At 37.9% G+C, this 24,257-nt stretch overlaps 1 protein-coding gene across 4 annotated transcripts in view; it reads right to left on the minus strand.

Annotated features, from left to right (window-relative positions):
* Positions 1-3,110: 3,110 nt before the first annotated feature.
* The window catches only part of Ctr1A (Copper transporter 1A), a 126,391-nt gene continuing 105,244 nt past the window's right edge, over positions 3,111-24,257 (minus strand). For 3 of the 4 annotated variants that reach the window (XM_067779630.1, XM_067779631.1, XM_067779632.1), the window contains exons 2-6: positions 15,681-15,841; positions 11,272-11,477; positions 10,948-11,192; positions 10,711-10,740; positions 3,111-8,312 (exon numbers count right to left, since the gene is read on the minus strand). In XM_067779630.1, the coding sequence (XP_067635731.1) occupies positions 8,111-8,312; positions 10,711-10,740; positions 10,948-11,192; positions 11,272-11,477; positions 15,681-15,714 (717 nt within the window). In that variant the 5' untranslated portion in view covers positions 15,715-15,841 and the 3' untranslated portion in view covers positions 3,111-8,110. The remainder of the gene's footprint in view (positions 8,313-10,710; positions 10,741-10,947; positions 11,193-11,271; positions 11,478-15,680; positions 15,842-24,257) is intronic. The other variant, XM_067779633.1, reaches the window with a different exon arrangement.

The raw sequence follows: 24,257 nt of genomic DNA on the forward strand, positions 1-24,257 counted from the left end.
GAGAATTTATCGGTACGCGACTGACACAGTGTCAAAATTGACCTATATCTCTTGAACCAAGAACGATTTTTTAAAATTTTTCTTTTGTATTGTAAAGAAAGCCACTTGTAGATCAATCCATAATTTTGCATCAAGTTCCATCATTAACCCTTCAAGGCAAAAAATGGGAATTGTGGGTACAAAAATGACCCACCAGTTAAATTTCTTTATATCTCTGAAACCAAGCAAGATTTTCTTAACCTTTTTTTTGCATTATGTAGCTACCTTTGTGTTGATTAGGACACAATTTAATTCAAGGTTCTATCATCAACCGTTCGAGCGCTACGTGATATATCCGGCGCGCGTCAAATACTGCCGACTAAACCGATTATTGTGTATATCTCTTGAACCAAGCACAATTTCAAAATTTTTTTTGTTGCAGCATTCAGCTACTGACTTGCAGATTAATTCACCTTTTGATTCAAGGTTCTATCACTAACGGTTTAGGCGCTAAGTGCAATAATCGATTTTTCGATTAATAGTGTCCTTATCTTGAACCCTTTATAATAGAACCTTGAATCAAATTGTGCAGTAGTCAAGAAGTAGGCGGCTATATAATGCAAAACAAAAGTTTGGAAAATTTGTAGGAAATTTGCTAGGTCACTCGCGTACCGATAAATTTCAATTTTCGCCATGAAGGGTTAAGGATGGAGCTTATAACAATTTATGGATGGATCTACAGGTGGATACATACATATATATTGCAAAACCAAAAACTTTGGCATTGTTCAAGAGATGTTCACAAAGGAACCGTAGTTATCGTTAATCCACTTAGCGCCTAAACCGTTAGCGATAGAGCCTTGAGTCAAACTGTGGATTAATCTTTATTAGGTAGCTATATGAATGCAAGCAAAACAACATTTGAATTTTGCTTTGCTCAGATGTCCACAAAAAGCAGTCAGTGTTCTGCTCTGATTGATCAAGCGATAAATCGCACGCAGAAACGGAACCGTTATCGATGGGGCCCTGAATCGAATTGTGAAGGAATCTACAAGTAGGAAGCTATATGAAGCAAAACAAGAAGTTGGAAAACCTTGCTTGGCTCAAGAGAGGCAAAATTAGTGTTGGGTCATTTGTGTACCGACAAATTGCAATTTCCGTCTTGAAGGGTTTTTGACGGAACTGTGTAACAGATTGGGGATTAATCCACAGGTGGGTATATACATATATATTGCAAAAACAAAAACTTTGTCATTTGGTTTGCTGTAAGAGATATACACGTTAATCGGTTTTTCGAACACTACTGACGACTTAAACTGATTATTGTGTATATCTCTTGAACCAAGCACAACCTAAACAAATTTTTTGTTGCAGTCTAGAGCTACCTGCCTGTAGATTAAACCAACATTCGACTCAATGCTCTATCGCTAACTGTTAAGGCGCTAAGTGGATAACCGATAACTACGGTTCCTTTGTGTACATCTCTTGAACAAAACCAAATGCCAAAGTTTTTGTTTTTGCAATATATATGTATCCACCTGTAGATCCATCCATAAGTTGTTATAAGATCCATCCTTAACCCTTCATGGCGAAAATTGAAATTTATCGGTACGCGAATGACCCAGCAAATTTCCTAAACATTTTCCAAACTTTTGTTTTGCATTATATAGCCGCCTACTTGTTGATTACTTCACAATTTGATTCAAGGTTCTATTATAAAGGGTACAAGAGAAGGACACTATTAATCGAAAAATCGATTATTGCACTTAGCGCCTAAACCGTTAGTGATAGAACCTTGAATCAAAAGGTGAATCAATCTGCAAGTCAGTAGCTGAATGCTGCAACAAAAAAAAATTTGAAATTGTGCTTGGTTCAAGAGATATACACAATAATCGGTTCAGTCGGCAGTATTTGACGCGCGCCGGATATATCACGTAGCGCTCGAACGGTTGATGATAGAACCTTGAATTAAATTGTGTCCAAATCAACACAAAGGTAGCTACATAATGCAAAAAAAAGGTTAAGAAAATCTTGCTTGGTTTCAGAGATATACAGAAATTTAGCTGGTGGGTCATTTGTGTACCCACAATTCCCATTTTTTGCCTTGAAGGGTTAATGATGGAACTTGATGCAAAATTATGGATTGATCTACAAGTGGCTGGCTTTACAATACAAAAGAAAAATTTAAAAAAATCGTTCTTGGTTCAAGAGATATAGGTAAATTTTGACGCTGTCAGTCGCGTACCGATAAATTCTCATTTTGCACAGAAGGGTTAAAGATAGAAGTTTAGGTAGAATTGTGGGTTAATATACAGGTGAGCACCTATATATTGCAAAAAGAAACACTTTACCATTTGCTTTGGTTCAAGAGATAAACACAGTAATCGGTTTGTTGCCAACTACTGCTAACTAAACCGATTATTGTGTATATCTCTTGAACAAAGCACAGTATCATACTTTTTTTGTTGCAGTATTCAGCGACTGAATTGTAGATTAAGCCACCATTTGATTCCAGGTTCTATCACTAACGGTTTAGGCGCTAAGTGTATTAATCGATTTTTCGATAAATAGTGTCCGTCTCTTGAACCCTTTACAATAGAACCTTGAATCAAATTGTGAAGTAATCAACAAGTAGGCGGCTATATAATGCAAAACAAGGGTTTGGAAAATCTTTTTTGGTTCAAGAGATATGGAGTAGTTTAGATGCTGGGTCTCTTGCGTACCGATAAATTCCAATTTTCTCCATGAAGGGTTGGGGAGGAACATTATAACAACTTGTGGATTGATTGATGTGGATACATAAATACTGCAAAAACAAAAACTTTGGCTTGGTTTAAGAGACATACACAAATCGACAGTAATTATCGATTAACTGATAAAACCACGTAGCGCCTTAATCATTCGTCGTCACACCCCTCCTACCCTCTCCTTGGTTAGAAACTTGGCGATGCCAGAGCCTCGCCTGCTTAATCGATGTAACAAAATTCGCCTCGTGTAGGTGAGGTTTACAACTAGTTTGGAGAAACTGAGTAGGTATATTACCCTTTGAATCTTCGAAAACCCTTCGAATGCCATATTTTTATTGCGTGCCAATTTTCGTTTTCAAGTGTGTAGAGTAAAAAACATATTAGTATGTATTATTTAAAGGATATATTTTTGTTTATTTGAAATATACACGTAAGTTTGAAAAAAGTTCGTATTAATTATATAATATAGTAATTATTATCATTTAGGTATGAATGTATGAGTGAATATATGTATGTATGTGTGTATGTATTAGTATTAGTGTTGAATTTAAGATAAAAACTAATTGCATAAAACAAAGCAATGCATTTTATGTTTTTTATATGCAATCACATTGAGCATTCGCTGCCAAAATAACGCAAGCGACAAGATTTTGGGGGTTTCATTTTTGTTGTTGTAAGTCGACATGAGTTATCATTATTTTTTCGTAAAAAAAATTTTCGCTCACTTGCGTTATTTTGGCGAAAAGGGTGCAATAAGTATGTACATTTTTCTATTTGTATATAATAAAATATATATTTTTTTTTATTTTATTACAATATTTTAATTTTCTTTATATTGAATATAAACTTAAACCTAACATGCAATATATTACATAACAATTTCCTTATGTCGCCCTTAAATAACAATTTCTTCTCAAGTAAATAAAATAGTTCATCTCTATGCACTTTCTGTATTTTTTTTAAATAATAAAAGTTGTTTGTTTATTTTGTGCCTTATTTATAGTAACATTTTAACCAAAATAAAATCGGATAGAAAAAGTTTGAGTTTTTATGTATGAGACATCCAATAGAAGAGAAAACATCTGTATAAAAAATTCTAAAACTATTGTATGTATGTATTAGAGATATACGCCGCCGGAGGTCAAAAATATCGGCGCATTACTATATTTTCTACTTGTTGCAAGTTACCCGAAAAAGGTGCCGAATTTTATATCCGGATTGGCTGAAAGAATAAGCGAAATCAGTGATGCAAAATCCTTTAGTAGGCTCCAGTGGTTTAAATTCTCCTTTGATAGTCCCTTGGAGTGAATCACATTGGATATAGCCTATCAACCATGTTTAAATATGACCAACATGTGACGGCTTCTGTTACAAATGTAAATACGTAGGCACATTTTTTAACCAGGTAAGGCTTTGGTCCTTCGCAAGAACACTCAAAGTGGTGAAGCAAAAGCTTTCTCAAGACAGTGGGTGTTCTACTTACGTAGGAGATAGTCAAACTAGTCTGAAAACTGAAGGCGGTCATCCATAATGAGCTCTTATATCATAAGGCCGGAAACGAAGAGTATTGAGGTCAATATATCGAACATAAACGTCTGCAAATTTTGGTCTAAATTTTAAGACTTTTATCCATGGTCCTTGTAAAGTTTAAATTATATAGATGCGCCAAGGGTTATACGATTTAGACTGCTTATGATTTCGAGGGCGGCATTGGTTGAATAGTTACTCCCTAACGTTTCAATGTGTTTTTTGGTGTAGCACGGAAGCATAGCGCGACAAAAACAGCCGTTAGAAAGTCTTGGGAGCTATACCTAGAGCTTCTAGGAAAGTAACGTCGACGAAGGTATGAGTTCGAAGTCGCAGTCCTATGGCTTCTGTGCTGGCATATGGTATAAGGGCCAGGATGCGTGATAGCGACCGATGGTCGGGATTGTAGCTCTTTAAAACAGCCGAAAAAACTGAAGGCGCCCTTTGGCGCTTTAACAATAAGCCAGCATTGATACTAATCGTTAAAACTGTGCCACGAGAGTCATAAGTATTCGTAGATAATTTATAGCAACCGTAAGTCGCCTTTGTGCGTGACCAGCATGTAGCTACAAATGATTTAAAGAAATCGTTCCGACGACGGATATCAGAGTTAGCCCAGAACATCTCCTTCGGTGAAACTATGCTAAAAAAGTGTGACCATTTAAAGTATTTCTCCCTCTCTCCGCAAGTAGCTACTCCCGAAAATTTTGAACGATCCACGAGATTTTGAGGCAAAACCGCGGATTTTTCCGAAATGGCCGAAACGTCGATTTACTTAAATGCATATAAACAAAACAAGTTAATGATATTGTTGCAGATCGTCAAACATACCATTGACATCAGCAGTATGTTTCCATATTCATTAGTTGTGGACAATGTGATACTTTGAAGTCCAGCAATTTAATTCAGAGGTTTACGCTGATCACTATGTCGGCGCGCCGGCCACGCCGCCACCGATATATGTATAATATAGCCTACGCCGCCGTCGCCGATTAAGTGACCAACGTAAACCTCTAGTATGTATGCGTGTTGTATGTAATAAAATGCCATAAATTGGCAATAAGTTCGTTCAGCTGAAAAATAATTTTTTATCAAAATAAAAAATAAACATTTTACATAAAGCTACATATTTAGGATAAAGCAATATAAAAAACAGTTAGAATGCATAGGTGGCGAAAAGAAGACTATTTTAGAAATAACAAATACAACTTTTACGTACAACCCCTTGAGCGGATACGAGGTGTGGCAATTAAGTTCCGGAAATGTAGTTATAATTCAAAAACTGGCAACACTTTTCCATTCGTCTTCATCTGTCTAAGAGTGAGGGACCTTCCTTTTAGTTGTAGTTTAAAGTTGAAGTAGATATTACGTTTGGTTTGTGTTTTATGATTATTTTCGGCAGGTGGCGAGTGCAAATGTGTGACGTACATTACACGCAACGTGTTGTGTTACACTTTTTAGTAAAATCTGCTGAAAACCCCAAACGAGTAGTCACGGAAGATGAGACCTTGATATTTGAGTATGACTTTGAGACGCGTGTACAAAGTCAACAGTGGCTGGAAAAGGGGGCGGCTAACGAAAGCGAGCATGTCAAAGTCACATCTGAAAGCAGTGTTGATTGTTTACGATATCCGCGGCAGCTTTCTTCATGAATACGGTCCCGCTGGTCAAACAGTGACTGAAAAGTTCTTTGTTGGCGTTTTGGGTAGTCTGCGGGCACGTGTTTTTCGTGTGCTACACGAACTCGCCAAATATGACTGAATCTTGCATCACGGCAATGTACCGGCCCATTGCACGTTCGTTGTACAAGTGTTGTTGACAAAAAAAATTCAACCCAAAGTTGCCTCACCCACTCTATAGCAGCGATATTGGTAATCGCGACTTTTTTCTGTATCCCAAGATGAAGTCGCATTTTAAAGGAACCCATATTGGCGGCGTACAGGAGGTCCGACATGTTGTAACCGTGGTGCTAAACAGGCTAACTTCGAAGGAATACCAATGGTGCTTCCAATTTTGGGAGAAACTTTGGAATCAGAGTTAGAGGGACTATTGTGAAGGTCCATAGTAAAGTTTTTCCTAAGCCTTCATTTTCTTGTTTTTTTGGGAAAAAATTCCGGGACTTAATTGCTACACCTCGTACAATGAATTCAAATATAAATGATACAATTAAAATTTTGCTTACAAAAAAATATTAGTGCGAAATTTCCTCAGAGCTGCAAAAAAGAGTATTAAAAACTAATTTTTTATCGGTTTTGTTATGCAGCCCTGCTCTTTTATAGTCCAACCAAATGATAAGAAAATGTTTGTACATTGCCTAATTTAAAAATAAAAGCAGAAGAAAAATAAGTTTTTGATATCGTTCGAAGATCGCATTCATAGCACGTATTAAAATTTATACTACTTTCCAAAGCTTATACATTAAGGTGGCTCTAAAACAAAGTATAGTAGGAATTTTATTTCCGTCAAAATTCTTTATTAAAAAATCGCTTCACATTTACGCTAAACTCTTACTATAGTTTTGGGATAGGTTGCATTCAAATTCCTGTTGGACTGGTTTTTGGACCACCTTAATATGCACAAATAAAGTGCAAAGTTACAATTTAAATTTTTTTTAGTTTACACCTAACAACTGTACAATAACTACAACTTGTAAAAATATATTACTTTAGCTCTTAAATTTTACAAAACACTTTGCTACTTCTTCTGGATTTATGTGTCCATGTCCTTTATATTTCACACTTTTTTGCATTGCAATTTGCTTACTATCACTTTTTGCCTAATGTACATTTTGTTTGTTTTTTAAATCCTTTTCAGATTTTTAATTTTGCTTTTCTTTTGGCTCAATTTGTTTTTGTATTGCTGCACTTTTGTATGTAGTATTTACAGCTGTGAGCATAAAAATAGCACCCAAATACAAAATGGCCTTGTTTGCAAGTTGTTATTAAATGTTATTAAAATATGTTTCGATCGAAACAGATCCCACAAAAATAGACGCTTCATTAGCTTCATGAGTCTTTTATTGGCTTATGTGAATTGCCTTATTATAATGAAAATTATTTAAGATATTAACGTGGTCTTTTTTAGTGTATTTTGTTTTGTAAATAACTTGGTCTAACCAAATCTAAAGTAGTATCGTAAATAAAGAAATTTGACAAATGTCATTTTGAATTTTGGTGCTATTTTTTTGAGCGGCCACTGTATGTATGTTAGTGTGTGTGTTAATTTCTTCAAATTGTACTTTTTACAAATTCACAGTTTATATCATAAAAATATCTTAAACTTAATCTTAAAAGAATTTTAATATTTCGACATTTCTGACAATTAGCACCAAAACTGCCACAACCGCTCTCCATTAACTGCGTAGTCGTGGTCGCCGATACGGCAATCGTATCTATAATAACTGTCTCATCCTCATATTCATCACGTTCATAATAGTAAATATCGTAGTCCTTTTGATTGCAATTGGCCTTGGTCACTTGCATGCCGTCATTACGCTGCTCTCCTTGGTCGGGCTGCAGCATTGGACGTTTCATATAACGCGCACAACGTACACTACCACCAGCAGTATACATTAGCTTATTAGCTGTGGCGCGACATGCAGCTTCACTGCATTCTCCATTTCCATTAAGATTTTCACTTAAGCCAAAAGTTGATTGATTCTCATTTTTATTGCCATTACAACTCGTTGTTCGACTCTTGCTGTACCCGTTGATTTGTCTTTCTAATCTATTGCCATATCTGAATGCTGTTGTTAATTTTGTTGTTGTATTAATAGTTTGTTGCTTATTTGAATAGCCAATTTGTGTTGGCCATAGGCAGCGCATCCATGCGAAGCGCCTTTCACATTTTAAACATTGCTAGTGACAATGTTCGGTTACATCGACAATCACCGATTTCCGCCAACAGAACAGGAAGTAGCCAACAGCAGCACCAAATACAACAGCAATACACAGCCAAACATTGTAGGTCATAAATATTAACATCAGCATAAAGGAGAGTGTCACTTGAATGAGGTGGAGGCCAGTTTGATATAAATGATTTAGTGATAACATCGTCGGACTGCAAAGAAAAGGGAATAGAAACGAAAAATGAGTACAAAGAAAGAACGGCTAAATAAATATTGCATGCAAATAATAGCAACAGGAAAGGAATTTTTTATCATGCATTAAAATGGGATTAGTCGATGCTCTAACCAATGCATGTGAAAATAAATTCACTATATCCTAGACAAATGGGAATATTATTGTTGTTGTGCGAGCAATCACAAATTGTCATTAATGTCCTCTAACGGGAGTCCAAGGAAACTTGCTGTTTCAACAGGGGTGGACCATAATGAGAGTGGTGTTAGAGGCGTTGGTTCCACAATACAGTTAAAGAGATAGTTGGTGTCATGTGCGGACCACTGCAAGCAGGACATATGTTTTGTATGTCGGGGTTGATTCTGGATAGGTAAGAGTTTAACCTGTTACAGTACCCAGATCGAAGTTGAGCTAGAGAGACGCGCGTTTCCCTAGTTTTGGGTATTGTGAGTACAGGATTCACCGGGCAATTCCCGGCAATCGGCTGTTCAATTGCTTTGTAAGTGGTAATGAGCGTTTCTTTATCTTTACCCCAAGTACTACCAGCAAGAGATTTAAGGATTTTATTATGGCTCTGGATTTTCGGTACAATTGCGCGTGCATGCTCACCAAAATGTAGATCCTGATCGAACGTCGCACCCAAGATTTTGGGGTGTAAGAAAATCGGTAGCGTAGTGCCATTGACGGGGACGTTCAAAATGGTCGACATTTGGTACGCAAAAGTTGTAAACAAGTTCGCCGATGCCGATGACAATGTCAGGTTTCGCGAGGCGAAGGAAATGAAGAGATCTGTGGGCCTGGGTCTGTGGCCATTATTGCGCAGTCATCGGCGTAGGAAACGATAGTGACTCCTTCTGATGATGAAGGTAGCTTTGATATGTAGAAGTTAAACAAAAGTGGGGATAGGACACCAACCTGTGGCATCCCCTCTTTAATACTTCTTGGGTTGGATGTTGCGTTTCTGAATTGCACCGATGCTTGCCGACCAGACAGATAATTTGCGGTGGGAATATTTTTCGGATTAATCAGTTGGTTTCGAAATCTTTTGATGACTTACAATCAGCATTACGAGCCAGGAGAACTCCTGCAGAAGCTGACGAGAGTAATTGAAACTGTGAAAACAGTCTATTAAATTCAATAACCTTGCTTCCATGGCGTACTTTGTATATGCAAATGAAAGCTGGGCTAAGATTTTCCTGGTCACTCACTTTCCCGCTATTTCGGGCACGTAAACTGTCCGAGCATGTTGAGGTAGCAGGTATGCCAGTCATCTCATCTCATTGAAAAGTCTAATTTTTTAACACAAGGTTTCTAGGGCCGAGTTGCATTATTAATGCTCTATTCCACAGATCCCAGAAAGTGAGACGTATGTTAATATTCACTCATTTGAAGCTCTCCTGTCTCTGCCAAGAACCTAAAAACAGTATTTCATTGTTCTGTCCAAAAACGTTAAGCCACCTGATTTATTACCACCAATGGGCCTATATTTTTTGGAAGCAACTATCTGCATCGTATCATGTTTATTTCTAAGGCAGGTCAACGAAAACGTCTCTCAGTCCGATGTACCAACTGAGAGACATTTCACGAGCGCAAGAAATTCGACATTGAAGGTCAAAATTACTCTGGTTATATTTATTCACAAACGGCTGGATGACAAACCTGGCAGAGTGGAGTAGGGAGAATCTGTGGCCAGAGAAGAGTGAGAATGCTTAATGCAGAGAAGATAAGAAAGCCTGGAGAAAAGCCTGATTAAAATAATTAAAATAATATAGGTTAACTTTCAAGTGGTTCTTTTGGGCTGAACAAGTACATACGAACCGCACGTGATAAGCAGCATGTTTTTGGAGCGGTTTTGTTCGTGCAAGACAGCGAAGTTTTCTGATCAGTTTTTGGCACCTTCCGCTTAGCTGAACTACCAAGGTTCAAGAAGATCAACATTCCCCCGATGAATGGAGTTTTACCATGGCTTTACCCAATGGAAAGAAAAGCCGTACGCTTCAACATGCAGGTCAGTTCCTTTCATCGCCAATTCACAACGGGACATATTACGCTGCGTCCTTTCATCAGGACAAGCTGCCTTCTTTCTAATTTAATTTAAGCAAGGTTTAAATCCATTCATTCGGGCTTGAGACAAGTTCTAGCAAAGGCCCACCGAATATTTCCAGCAAATATGAAAGTTTACCCAAAATGGGCAAAGCGGAAGAAGTACGCAAAGTTTTGTCTTTTTTATAAACGGTAAGTAGCGTACATTATAAAAACTTTCGCGACTTTGACCTTTTTTTATACAAATAACTAAAAAAAATTATTAAAAAATTGATGAAATTGCAAATTGAAATATTTTGCATTTAAAAAATAAAAAATATTAAATAAATACTTACGGTTGTTTGTGTATAACTTCGCCAACATATCTATATGTACAAATTTGTTTCGAAGACAGCAAAAATGTATTTATGAGGGGGAGAGAGTGAGATAGCGAGAGATGCATTTGGAATTAAACAAAACGAGACAGAACAAATGCAGATTAGAAAATGATATAATACATTAATAAAAATTGCATACAAATTATTAAAAAAACAAAAACGAAAAAAAAAAAAATTAAAACAATACAAACTTACTGCACAGGTGAAGCGCTCGTTGACGGTGTATTACGTTGCGGATCTTCGGGATTGCGTTGCGGACCGGTGACCGGTCGATATTCCAGTAAATTATAAGTCTTCCAAAATAGGTACTCGCGGTAATATTTTAAGCCTTCATAAAGCACAGCCATAACAAATATAGCGATCATTGAGCCAACTAAACCCATAATACTATCAAATTTCCACCACGAGAAAAGCACTGTCTCATTGTAGCCAAAGTGGAACTGAAAGAAGATAAGAAAATTATATACAAACGATTTTCGTAAACAACTTTTAGGCGCACTGTTGTGTTGCTGCACTCACCGCCATTGACATCATATGATGCATCGCACCTTCCATATTCATTGCGCCATGGTCGTGACTGTGTTGACTTGCTTGGTGTTCATTCATGACAGCGCTGGCACCGTGCCCCATCGTATCCATTGGACTGACTGTGGAGGTGGTTGACATCATCATTGCTGCATGATCGTGCGTGGTTGCAGTATCTACGCCCATCATATGATGATGTTCTTTAGTTTAAATTTTATGATTCAACACAAATTTTTGACGAGCATAAAATATGGATTTGAGCAAAATGACGAACAGAGTAACCCAAAATTGATAAAGAGCAAATTAAAGAAAATATAGGCAACTAATAAAAACCATAAACAATTAAAAACTAAACTATCAGCTAAAAAGTTGAGTTTTTACTTATATAAAAAAAGGTTATGCATATCATTTGCAGGATAAGTGCAAAATTATGCCTCCAAAGTCCGCCTAAAAGCATGCTATGCCTTTATCGCCACAGTACAATGGGACAGGGGACATTTTTGCCAAATAAAATTTGGATGATTCAATTTCGAATTTTCTTTCCACTATCTCAATAAAATTTGATTTCCCTTTGTGGTTAAGCTAAACAATCTGTTAAGCAAAAGGAATAATGAAATATGTAGTCTTTGAAGATCGTATTTTGGAATCATTTTTGTATATTTCTGGTAAACAATTTTAAGTTTTGATAAAAATGAACAAAAGGAAAAATTAAACATGTAAATAATCAAAGTAATTTAATCATTTTTGAATAACTCTGGCATACAAAAATTTCAAGTTTTTCAAAAATAAATAAAAGGAATAATGACATTTAATATTAAATGTTAGTTTTAATTGGCTCAGAACGGCAAGTTATTTTTTTGTCTCAGAGTTGATTTGCAAATTTGTCAAAAATGTACGAGTTTAACCCCTCATGGCAAGCTTACACTGGATTAAAGAGAGAACTTGCCGTTCTACAAGTGTTCTAGTAAACAAAGAAATAAGTGAAACTAAATCTGCCGTCCTAAAAAAGAATGTGTGTATCTACATTCTTACTGAAAGTGACATATTGAGCTTAACTTTTTTGTAACTTTCAAACATATCGCACGTTTTATTGTAAACACATACAATCAGTGTTGCCGTTTTTGGTTACTTGTAACCAAATTTGGTTACCGAAATTTGGTTTGTTTACGTGGTTACCGCTTGCCTATTTTGGTTACCGTTTAAACTGTCCACTTTGATACTTATAAATTATATTTTCGAGCTTTATTTTGCAACAAGTAACATGTAGAGTGATCTTGATATATTAAGGGAAATTTGATTTAAAATTCAATGGTGTAGCCTCTATGTAAAGCGGCGACACTGCCAACTATAGATATTCGTTATCTAAATATCGATCTTTGCCAAATTCTTGTCATCGCTGGTTATTATCGGTTGTTTGGGAAAAAGTTGCATGTTAAAAGAATGGGATTGGGAGAGACCTGTTTAATCTTTCGCAATTTGTAATGAAGCTATTGTCATTGCCACATAGTTCAGCGGTGGCAGAAAGAAAGTTTTCCGACTTAGCTTTAATTAAAACAAAGCTAGGACACAATCTAAATTTTAAAACTATAAACAGCACAATGCCATCAAAAGAGTTGTGTCCAAAAAGAAATGAAAGGAATTACTTATGGTCGGATAAAAATTATTTTTAATCGAATGTATTTATTATTATTTGTAATTGCATCTACTTTTGATCTCATTACACATTTAGGTATGTAATGTAATTACTTTTAATGTTTTATGTTTTGTTTTATCAATCTTTACGTTACATATACGCTAAAATAAAATAAATATCAATGCTGCCTGCAAAACGCAAACTTTTTCGGTTTGGTTACCATTTTCCACTTTTGGTTACTATTTGGGAAAATTCTGGTTACTAAAAAATTTAAATTAGCGGCAACAATACAAAGTTTTAGAAATTTAAGGATACCTCAAAAGAGTCCACAGGTGAGATTATGTTCACATGCATAGAATACTCCTAGGAGCAACGATGATCGGGTCAGACGTCTTTGAATTTAATTTTTGTAATGAAGTTCTATGTAAAAAGTTAATATATGCGGTGTGTGGTGCAGGTTTTTTTTTATTGAAAATAAGTATTTTAGACTCATTTGGAAGTGATCTTTCTATTTATGCAAAAAATATTTCAAATTTGAACTATTTTCGAAAAAAAAGTGCAGTTACCCACATTCTTTATTTAGACGGCAGAAATCATCCAAAAGCTTTTAATATGATATTTTCTATGATACAGACCTGTTAAATAAAGATTACTAATGGTAATGATTAGCCGTTCGATTCATTATTTTCTTGAAACGCCATTTAATGGTTACTTGCCATTATTTTCCATTTTTAATGATTACTTTTCAATTGATTAAAAAAATAATCAAAAAAAATCATGATTTTTTTCGATTATTGAAAAAAATCAGAAATAATAAAAAAAAAAATCAAAAATCAGAAATCATTTTGATTACTTTTGGTTTTTTTTGATTTTTTTTAATAATCGGAAAAAATCATGACTTTTTATACTCAGCTGAGCAAAGCTCACAGAGTATATTAACTTTGTTGGCATAACGGTAATCCGTAACGGCATAAACTAATCGAAATAGATATAGACTTCTATATATCAAGATGGATAAAGCGATGAAACTTGGTAGGTGCGTTGACCTTATGACGCAAAATAGAAAATTAGAAAAATTTTGGACAATGGGCGTGGCACCGCCCACTTTTAAAAGAAGGTAATTTAAAAGTTTTGCAAGCTGTAATTTGACAGTCGTTGAAGATATCATGATGAAATTTGGTAGGCGCGTTACTCCTATTACTATATGTATTATAAATGAAAATTTGCGAAATCGGATTACGAACACCACTTTTAATAAATTTTTTTTTAAAGTCAAATTTTAACAAAAAATTTAATATCTTTACAGTATAAAAGTAAATTATGTCAACATTCGACTACAGTAATGATATGGTGCAACAAAATACAAAGGTAAAAGAAAATTTCAAAATGGGCGTAACTCCGCCCTTTTTCATTTAATTCGTCTAGGATACTTTTAACGCCATAAGTCGAACAAAAATTAACCAATCCTTTTGAAATTTGGTAGGGGCATAGATATTATGACGTTAACTGTTTTCCGTGAAAATGGGCGAAATCGGTTGAAGCCACGCCCAGTTTTTATACACAGTCGACCGTCTGTCCTTCCGCTCGGCCGTTAACACGATAACTTGCGCAAAAACGATATATCTTAACTAAACTTAGTTCACGTACTTATCTGAAGTCACTTTATCTTGGTATAAAATATGGCCAAAATCCGACTATGACCACGCCCACTTTTCCGATACCGAAAATTACGAAAAATGAAAAAAATGCCGTAATTCTGTACCAAATGTGAAAAAAGAGATGAAACATGGTAATTGGATTGGTTTTTTGACGCAAAATATAACTTTAGAAAAAACTTTGTAAAATGGGTGTGACACCTACCATATTAAGTAGAAGAAAATGAAAAAGTTCTGCAGGGCGAAATCAAAAGCCCTTGGAATCTTGGCAGGAATACTGTTCGTGATATGACATATATAAATAAATTAGCGGTACCCGACAGAAGATGTTCTGGGTCACCCTGGTCCACATTTTGGTCGATATCTCGAAAACGCCTTCACAAATACAACTAAGGTCTACTCCCTTTTAAAACCCTCATTAATAATTTTAATTTGATACCCATATCGTACATACACATTCTAGAGTCACCCCTGGTCCAGCCTTATTGCGATATCTCGAAAAGGTGTCCACCTATAGAACTAAGGCCCACTACGTTTTAAATAATCATTAACACCTTTCATTTGAAACACATGTCATACAAACACATTCCAGGGTTGCCCTAGGTTCATTTTGCTAAATGGTGATTTTCCCTTATTTTGTCTCCAAAGCTCTCAGCTGAGTATGTAATGTTCGGTTACACCCGAACTTAGCTTTCCTTACTTGTTTCTTTTGATTTTTTTCTAATGGTAATCAATTAGTAATTGCTTTTTTCGGAAAACAATTGAAATAATCATTGGCCATTAAAAACGGCATCTAATTAATTGATTACTAATGCTAATTAAAATTTAACAGGTCTGCTATGATAACCACCAGGTAAAATTTCAAATTTCTCAACTGCGCACATACATACATATTTTTTTCTCAAACAAAAACAAATTTGAACATTTTACTTTGTTCATTTTCGATTTCCTTTTGTTTTGGGATTGATTTTTAAATTTTATATCGCGCAAAAACTTCAAACAAAAAAGTTATGACCGACCAGAAGAGAGAACGGTTATACCTTGTAAGTGCTTTTATAATATTTTCGTCACTTCCTAAGCGTTTAATATTTTTCTACGCCTTCCCCGAAACTCACCATGATTGTGTATACTGTGTTGTGAATGATCCATCTTGCCCCGCTGTGTCGCGGTTACTCCGTATAGAATATAGATGCAGTTTAAATCAACAACTGCACTAACTTCAGCACGTCTCGTTTATCAACACTTTGTATGAGAGCTTAGGAAGAATTATTGAGAGCTGCAATGAAAAAAGCAGAAAAGAGGCAAATGTTAAGCACATTTTGTATTCCATTGTTCATATTATGTATTTTACATAATTAATTAAATATATGCACAACTTTTTACAATAATAATAAATAAAACCTCCGTTACATCACGAATGATGGGAAATGCGAAACGTTGGATTAGCAAGTGACATGAGGGGGACAAAAAAAAAAATGTAAACGGCGTGTAACAGCAAGAAAAGTGAATTTGCGATTTATGTGCATACATAATCAGCTAAACGCCTGATAAAGCTCTTTAATGCAAAAAATACAAACACCACTTATGTAAGTACTAAGCCAAATGGCGCGCAAAATATAAAGCATAACTACCGTTAGTGGAATAGCAGCATTTTAATCCGTTAGATAACTCTTGAACTACGCAGGAACAACAAATGATAACTAACTTATCACGCTAACAAAAAAAAAAAAATGAAAAAATATAACTAAACTTGAACGTAGATTCACTGGTTACGTCATTTAAGTTATGCGGTATCGTTGTTATGCCAACTTTGATGCCTTTTTTCTTTCTGTCGTAATTCAAATGATTACCATGCGTAAACATCAACATTATAAAAGGATTTTTTTCTGTTCACTAATAAATTTACTTTATGGAAATTCCATTTGTTTGCTGTCAAATTACGATGTTTCGGCCTCAAATTTCATAGGTGTAAATAAAAAACTTTGCAAAATTCAAAATAACGATCGGAAAGTATGGAATTATAATTATTACCTTACTAAAACAATGCGGGATAGCCTCGTTTTGTCCTATATCATGAAGACGTAGAAAAGAGAAAAAAATCGTTTTCAGATTTTAGAGCTCTTGATAATCGACTATTCAAATAATCTATAAGGCGATTAGCAAAAGTTGTTAAGTAAAATAATCGATTATCACCAATCGACTAGTTGCTTGCATTTGACTAGTGAATATGTCACTGTTCGAATCATTTTTTTTGTTTTTGTAACTTTTCGATTCAAAGTATTGCGATTCGTAAAGACGTTGTGTAGTTATTGTAAGCCACATGTTTTCCACCTTGCTTCTTTAACATTCTCGGAACTACAAGAGCAATTCCATACTCAGCTACATTTTCGGAAACTCATTTTGCAGCAACCAATAATTTTATTTTTAATTTTCATGATAAAAAAATGAATTTATGAAACCGTTAGTATTCGAATAATGACAGTTTGTCGACTAGCCCATTATTCGAATATTCGTTTGTAAAAAAGAGCCCTAATAGATGTAGTCTTCGAGAACATATTGTAACGAATTTTGTGCAAATCCTCTTATTTGCAACCTTCTGCTAATGTTCGAATCACTAAACTGTTGAATAAATAACTCCACTTTTCAATAATGCAAAGTGGTCTTTATTAAAGTACAATAACACTACTATTGCTAGCCAGATAGCATCTTAAATCAAACTGATTGTCGCGCCTCTACTGTTGCTGCCTTTTATACTCTGTGATTTCTCGTTTGCATACTTCTAGGCGCTTTCAGAACTTACTTAGTTACTGCTATAAAATTATAACTACAGATGCACGTTTATAGCTTCTCATATGCGCGTGTATTTGAAAGCGACACTTCCACAATTATAATTGCCTACTTTTGGGAGCATCTCAGATAAGATATCTGCATATGTTTGTACGTCTCTTCTCCGCTACATGTACGTACATAATGACTGATTTATTGATGTGCATACAAGTCACTGCTTAGCATCGGCTTAGAGATGATAGTATCCCTTAGTGTTGCCAATATTCGTCACAATATCGTTAGTAGCGGGTGTGAGATACTATTTTAAAAGAAAGGCTGTTTTTCTCGAAAATAGCTGTCAGTGACTTGTTTGGTTATGCCGGGAAGCTACAGAAATAAAAAGGCTACTTTTTCGTAATATGTGCAAGCCTCATATTTTGGATTATTTTACCTTTGTCGTGGCGTAAGAGGAACATATAGTGAGTTGATGAAAAGCTTTACACGATGGACTAGAAATAATTCAAAAATATTCGAATTGCCATCAGCGATATCTATATTTAAATTTCCCCTAAACGGGTATCATTTTTAGAATATCGACTAGAAGTAATGCGTTTGAGAACCCAAGTATGAAGGGGTTTTCCGTTACATAGTTTTTAGATTTTTGATCACGACAGCAGTTTCCTTGGCCCTTATTGCAGCCATGCCATTGACATAAAACTAAGTGTTGCCCGATTTTAGGCGCCACGTTGTGAAAGTGAAGATGAAATATAGAGACTCATATGCCCTAAAATGTTGGCTCAGAACAAAAGTTTTGTGGCGTAATTCATATTTCATAACATACATAACTTATTTGCTTTAGTGTTGCTAGGCAACTAAATTTCGTTGAATCAATAATCCTTAAAAACACTAAACGCAATTTCAGCGAATTATAATGTAAGGAATTTTCGAGATTTCCTGATAGTTATGTACCTTTTACTAACGTTCGAATCGCTGAACTGTGGAATAAATAACTCCAATATTCAGTATTGCAGAATGGTCTTTATTTAGACTACTTTGGCAGTAGTACTTCACAATTATACTTCACAACGAACAGCGCGTTTAAATCAAATTGATTAGTTATTCCACAGCATGCGCTGCTTTTATACTCAATGTTGCCTCGTTCGCATATTTCTCCTAAGGTCTAGACTTTCCACGAACATGGAACAGTTGTATCGCATACTTGGTTATTTAGCTATAAGTGTGTGGATGTGTGAGTAACAACTTCAGCTCTTCGCTGATGAGTACATATGTGTGTGTGAGATATTCTTCGGCGCCTTGTACACAAGTGTGGCTGCTTGCTTTAATGTGTACAAGTACATAAGTGTGGCTGCTTGCTGTTTTTGTTGTTTTGATTATGTACTAACAGCATAATGATGCTAATATTCGCCACAATAAATTAAAATATCTGTGCATAAATCCTGTCATCAGTAAAAATAGTGTAATTCTTGAATGTATTAAATTTAGTATGTTGCAATGAGATCAAACAAGAACACAAACAGCTAATAAGTTAACTAGTGGTTAACCCTGCCAGCTCAGTTTAAGCTCCGCTTCCCAAGGCAGTCGGTTCTATGTACCGGAGCGACTCGGGATTTTTCCCGACCAAGGACTGTCATTTCAGTGTGACCCCATTTAATTTGTTTCGTCCCTCCCACAAATTGTCATCCTCCCAGCAGCTCCTTGCAGCAGGACTGCTACATATTCTCTTACTCCGGGAAGGTATCGAACCCAATCCGGGTCCGTCTCCTGACCCCGGTCATGAGAAATGGTTTTGCTGCATTTGCCAGAAAAGAATCTTTTTAGGACGGTCATACTCTGTTCAGTGTGTCTCGTGCAAGGCATGGTTGCATCGGACAGGTTGTTCTGGGCTTGATCCCAAAACCCGACGTCCACGTAACTTTTATAAATCTTTTGTGGCTCCTTGCTGCTCACGCCCAAGGGCGTCCCGTAGTCTACGCCTAAGCGTATCCCCACTACCTTCCAGCAGTTTCGCTGCTCAGCAAGCCACAACAAGTACCCGCTGCTGCTCGCGCCCCACGGCGCCAACAACTCAAACAGCTGATACCAATCATAACTACTACCTTCATAGTAGAGCTGGTTGCAATGCTGAGCATCAGCCCCTGCCCCCGTCTTCTTCTCCCCCCTCTTTTCTGGCAGCAATCGTGCAGGTCAGGGAAACAGACTCTTAGTCCCTGCCTCCGTTTGCACCGTCTGCCAGCACAGAATATATAGGTTTGCGACATCCGCTTAATGCAGCTCCTGCCTTGGGTGGTGCCACTTTCCTAGATGTTCTGGTCTCCGCGACGGCAACCCCCCGACGGGTTTGATCGCGCCATGTTGCCAGGTCGCAAACCCAAATCCTCCGGGTACCCCAATGCTTGCCCAAGGGCGCCCAGTCCCAAGGCCACAACAGCAATTGCGTCCTGGCCTTCCACAACCTAGGCGTAGTCACCCCTCACTTACCCCTAGAGTGGCGGCGTCACCCCTCATGCACTTCAGAATTCTGCAGTTCAACTGTAATGGACTAACTGGGAAGATTACGGAGATAGTCGATTTCATGAAGCGGCACAACATCCGCATTGCTGCGATTCAAGAGACTAAACTCACAGCAAGATCTGCATTGCAGACCTGCTCTGGTTATAATGTCCACAGGAAAGACCGAGAGAGCGGAAATGGAGGCGGCCTCGCGTTTATTATACACCACTCTGTGCAATATCATATATTTGGTCCTGGCATCGACCGCAGTGACAATGTCTTAGAACGTCAAGGCCTATCTGTCCGGTCAGGCGATGCAAATCTAGAAATCATCAACATCTACGTCCCTCCTGTCACCTGTTGCCCCAGTGGATACCGCCCTAATATCGAGGCCTTACTCACTGGCAACAATCGCATTATCTTAGGCGATTTCAATGCCCATCATGACCTATGGCATTCAAACTTGCGGGCGGACAGTAGGGGTGAGATGTTGGCGGATCAAATAGACGAAACGACGTTCTGCACAATAAACGGAGACGCCCCCACACGTATGGTAGGAAGCTGTCATAGCTCGCCAGATATCTCAATCGTGAGCGCAGAACTCGTAAACTGCGTCAACTGGCAGCCGATGGTAACATTGGCATCCGACCACCTGCCCATACTTATTTCGTTCGAGCGTACCGCCGACTTCATCGTCACCGAAAAACGCACTTTCATAAACTTCAAAAAAGGAAAGTGGGAAGAATATAAATCCTTTACAGACAGCCGCCTAGCTGCCCTCCCTATCCCGACTGATGCCCGCCAAGGGGAGCGTGCCTTCCGTAAGGTCATTAAATCCGCCTCTGCACATTTCATTCCCGCCGGGAGAATTCCCGAAATCCGGCCCCACTTCCCGGCGGAGGCCGCGAGCTTAGCGAGGGAACGCGACCTTATAAGACAGCTTGATCCAGGCGACCCCCAAATAAGGGAAATAAACCAACGCATCAGATTGCTTGTGGACGAACACAAGCGGGCGAAATGGGAAGAGCACCTAAGAGGTTGTAACCTCTCTACCGGTGTGGGTAAACTTTGGTCCACCGTAAAGTCCCTATCGAATCCGACTAAGCACAAAGACAAAGTTTCCATCGCCTTTGGCGATAAGGTGCTGTCGGATGCGAAAAAAATGCGCGAGCGCTTTCTGCCGACAATATATAATGCATCCTACGGTCGACAAAGATAGACGGAGAGCCAATAGACACGCACATAAACACAAACTCAGCGCGTCACCAATTACCATCACCGCTAGAGAGGTTGAGGACGCCATTGGTCGCGCTAAACCATCCAAAGCAGTGGGCCCAGACGGCATAGCCATGCCGATGCTTAAAAACCTAGGGAAAGAGGGTTTCAAATATTTAGCGCATGTCTTCAACCTGTCTCTTTCCACCTTTGTCATACCCGAGAAATGGAAAATGGCCAAGGTGGTCCCGCTACTAAAGCCTGGGAAACCAGCTAACGTAGGTGAGTCATATCGTCCGATATCTCTCCTATCGCCAGTGGCAAAGACGCTTGAAGCCATTTTGCTCCCTTATTTCCAAGCACATTTGCAGCTAGCCCCTCATCAGCATGGCTTCAGAAAACTCCATAGCACTACCTCCGCGCTTAATGTCATTAGCACCCAGATAAATTGCGGTTTGAATAAATATCCCCACCATAGAACAGTACTCGTAGCGTTAGACCTATCAAAAGCTTTTGATACGGTCAACCATGGCTCGTTACTGCAAGACCTGGAAGGGTCCACCCTTCCCCCATGTCTTAAAAGGTGGACCGCAAATTACCTGGGTGGTCGGCAGGCATCGGTGCAATTCAGAAACGAAACATCAAAACAAAGGAGAATTAAACAAGGGGTGCCACAGGGTGGTGTCCTATCCCCGCTTTTGTTTAATTTCTACATATCTAAGCTACCTTCACCACCGGAAGGAGTCACAATCGTTTCCTACGCCGATGACTGCACAATAATGGCCACAGGCGCAGGCCCAAAGATCGATGAGCTATGCAATAAAATAAACGGCTATCTCCCTGATCTCTCCAGTTTTTTCGCCTCGCGAAACCTGGCATTGTCACCGACTAAATCTTCCGCGACCTTATTTACAACATGGACGCCCCAAATGTCGACCATATTGAACATCCACGTCGATGGCACTACGCTACCGACTGTCCTACACCCCAAAATCTTGGGTATGACGTTTGATCAGGATCTACATTTTGGTGCGCACGCAACCGCAATTGTTCCAAGAATTCAGAGCCGTAATAAAATCCTCAAATCCCTTGCTGGCAGTACCTGGGGAAAAGATAAAGAAATGCTCTTGACCACATACAAAGCAATTAGCCAGCCGATTACGTGCTACGCGTCACCCATATGGTCGCCAAGCCTAAAAACCACCCACTGGAAGAAACTACAGGCCTGCCAAAATACTGCTCTCAGAATCGCCACGGGCTGTCTTCTTATGTCCCCAGAACACCATCTGCATAATGAGGCGAGAATACTCCCCATCAGGGAGAGAAATGAGATGCTGACCAAACAGTTTCTGTTGAATACCCAGAAACCTGGGCATCCCAACAGACATCTGATTGACGAACCAGCACCGCCTAGGGGCCTAAGGAGTCATCTCCGTAAGCATTTTGAGGAAATACGGCACCTGAGAACCCAGCCGTATGAAGCGGAAAAAAACAAGCAGGTCCTTGGTGAACTCCATAGACAGGCGTCGGACCTTTATGTCGGGAATTGCCCGGTGAATCCAGTACTTGAAGAAAAATATCCAGAACTTGCAGAAGAGGAACGCATACTCCCCAGGGAAACGCGTGTCACTCTTGCTCAACTTCGTTCTGGATACTGTAACAGGTTAAACTCTTACCTATCCAGAATGTATGCCCTGCTTGCAATGTGTCCCCACATGACACCAACCATCTCTTTAATTGTAATGTGGAACCAACGCCTCTAACACCCCTTTCCTTATGGTCCACCCCTGTTGAAACGGCAAGTTTCCTTGGACTCCCGTTAGAGGATATTGATGACAATTTGTGATCGGTCGCGGCTATTTAGGTGGGGCGAGCATTGCTACAACAACAACAACAACAAGCTTCAGGTAAAACAACGTTATAACTTTAAGCGTAAATTAATTGATAAACTGAGCTGAACTGAAAAACCGAGCCTAAGTCCAGTCCACTACGAGACTATATGAAACTAACGCAGGTACAATTTCTAAAATCGCATTCAGCTTTACATATTATTTTTGTTTGAAATAGATCGACCCTTGGCCCACTTCATATAATTTTTCAAGTATTAACTTGGCCCTAAGCCGGATCTCAGACAAATTGCACCATAGTTTAGATTGTTTGGGAGAGGTCGGTCCCTGGTCCACTTCCCGAAAAGAAAACGTACCAAATTAGGAATCTAAAGCATCCTCAAATCATCCTGAATACACACACAAAATTTCACTTAAATCGGTCTGGTTGTTCATTCACAAACACGCGCACAGAAGAAATATGTATGTATTAAGATTTCCGGTTCCAGAGGAAGCATGAAGGTTTTGAAATTTTCTACGTTTGTGTGTAACCTCATGAGAGGCGGATGGGGTGAAAAGAGAGAAAGCGCATAATAAAAGTCTAAATCGACGTTTTTTCTTGGGCGATCACTTTAGGGAACACCCGAACGTTTTAACAATCGCATCAGCTTTACAGCTGTTGTGATCAAACAATTTACCGACGTGTAATCAACGGCAGTCATGAAGAGTTCAGCAAAGCAACTTTGCAGTTGAGTTTTGAACATACCAGTAAGTGTCGACAATAAAACTTTTTTAGTAAAATCCTGCATAGTGTAGCATTCATTCTTTTACTCATTCATTCAGTCATTCATTCATTTGTACAAACATATATGTATTTTGACTTGTTATACTCAGTTGAGCAGAGCTCACAGAGTATATTAACTTTGATTGGATAACGGTTGGTTGTACAGGTATAAAGGAATCGAGATCAAAATCATCAGGATCGAAAAGAAATTTGATTGAGCCATGTCCGTCCGTCCGTCCGTCCGTCTATCCGTTAACACGATAACTTGAGTAAATTTTGAGGTATCTTGATGAAATTTGGTATGTAGGTTCCTGAGTACTCATCTCAGATCGCTATTTAAAATGAACAATATCGGACTATAACCACGCCCAGTTTTTCGATATCGAAAATTTCGAAAAACCGAAAAAGTGCGATAATTCATTACCAAAGACGGATAAAGCGATGAAACTTGGTAGGTGAGTTGAACTGATGACGCAGAATAGAAAATTAGTAAAATTTTGGACAATGGGCGTGGCACCGCCCACTTTTAAAAGAAGGTAATTTAAAACTTTTGCAAGCTGTAATTTGCCAGTCGTTGAAGATAACATGAT

Source organism: Eurosta solidaginis, chromosome 4 (genome assembly GCF_040869045.1).
Source record: "Eurosta solidaginis isolate ZX-2024a chromosome 4, ASM4086904v1, whole genome shotgun sequence".
Lineage (NCBI taxonomy): Eukaryota > Metazoa > Arthropoda > Insecta > Diptera > Tephritidae > Eurosta > Eurosta solidaginis.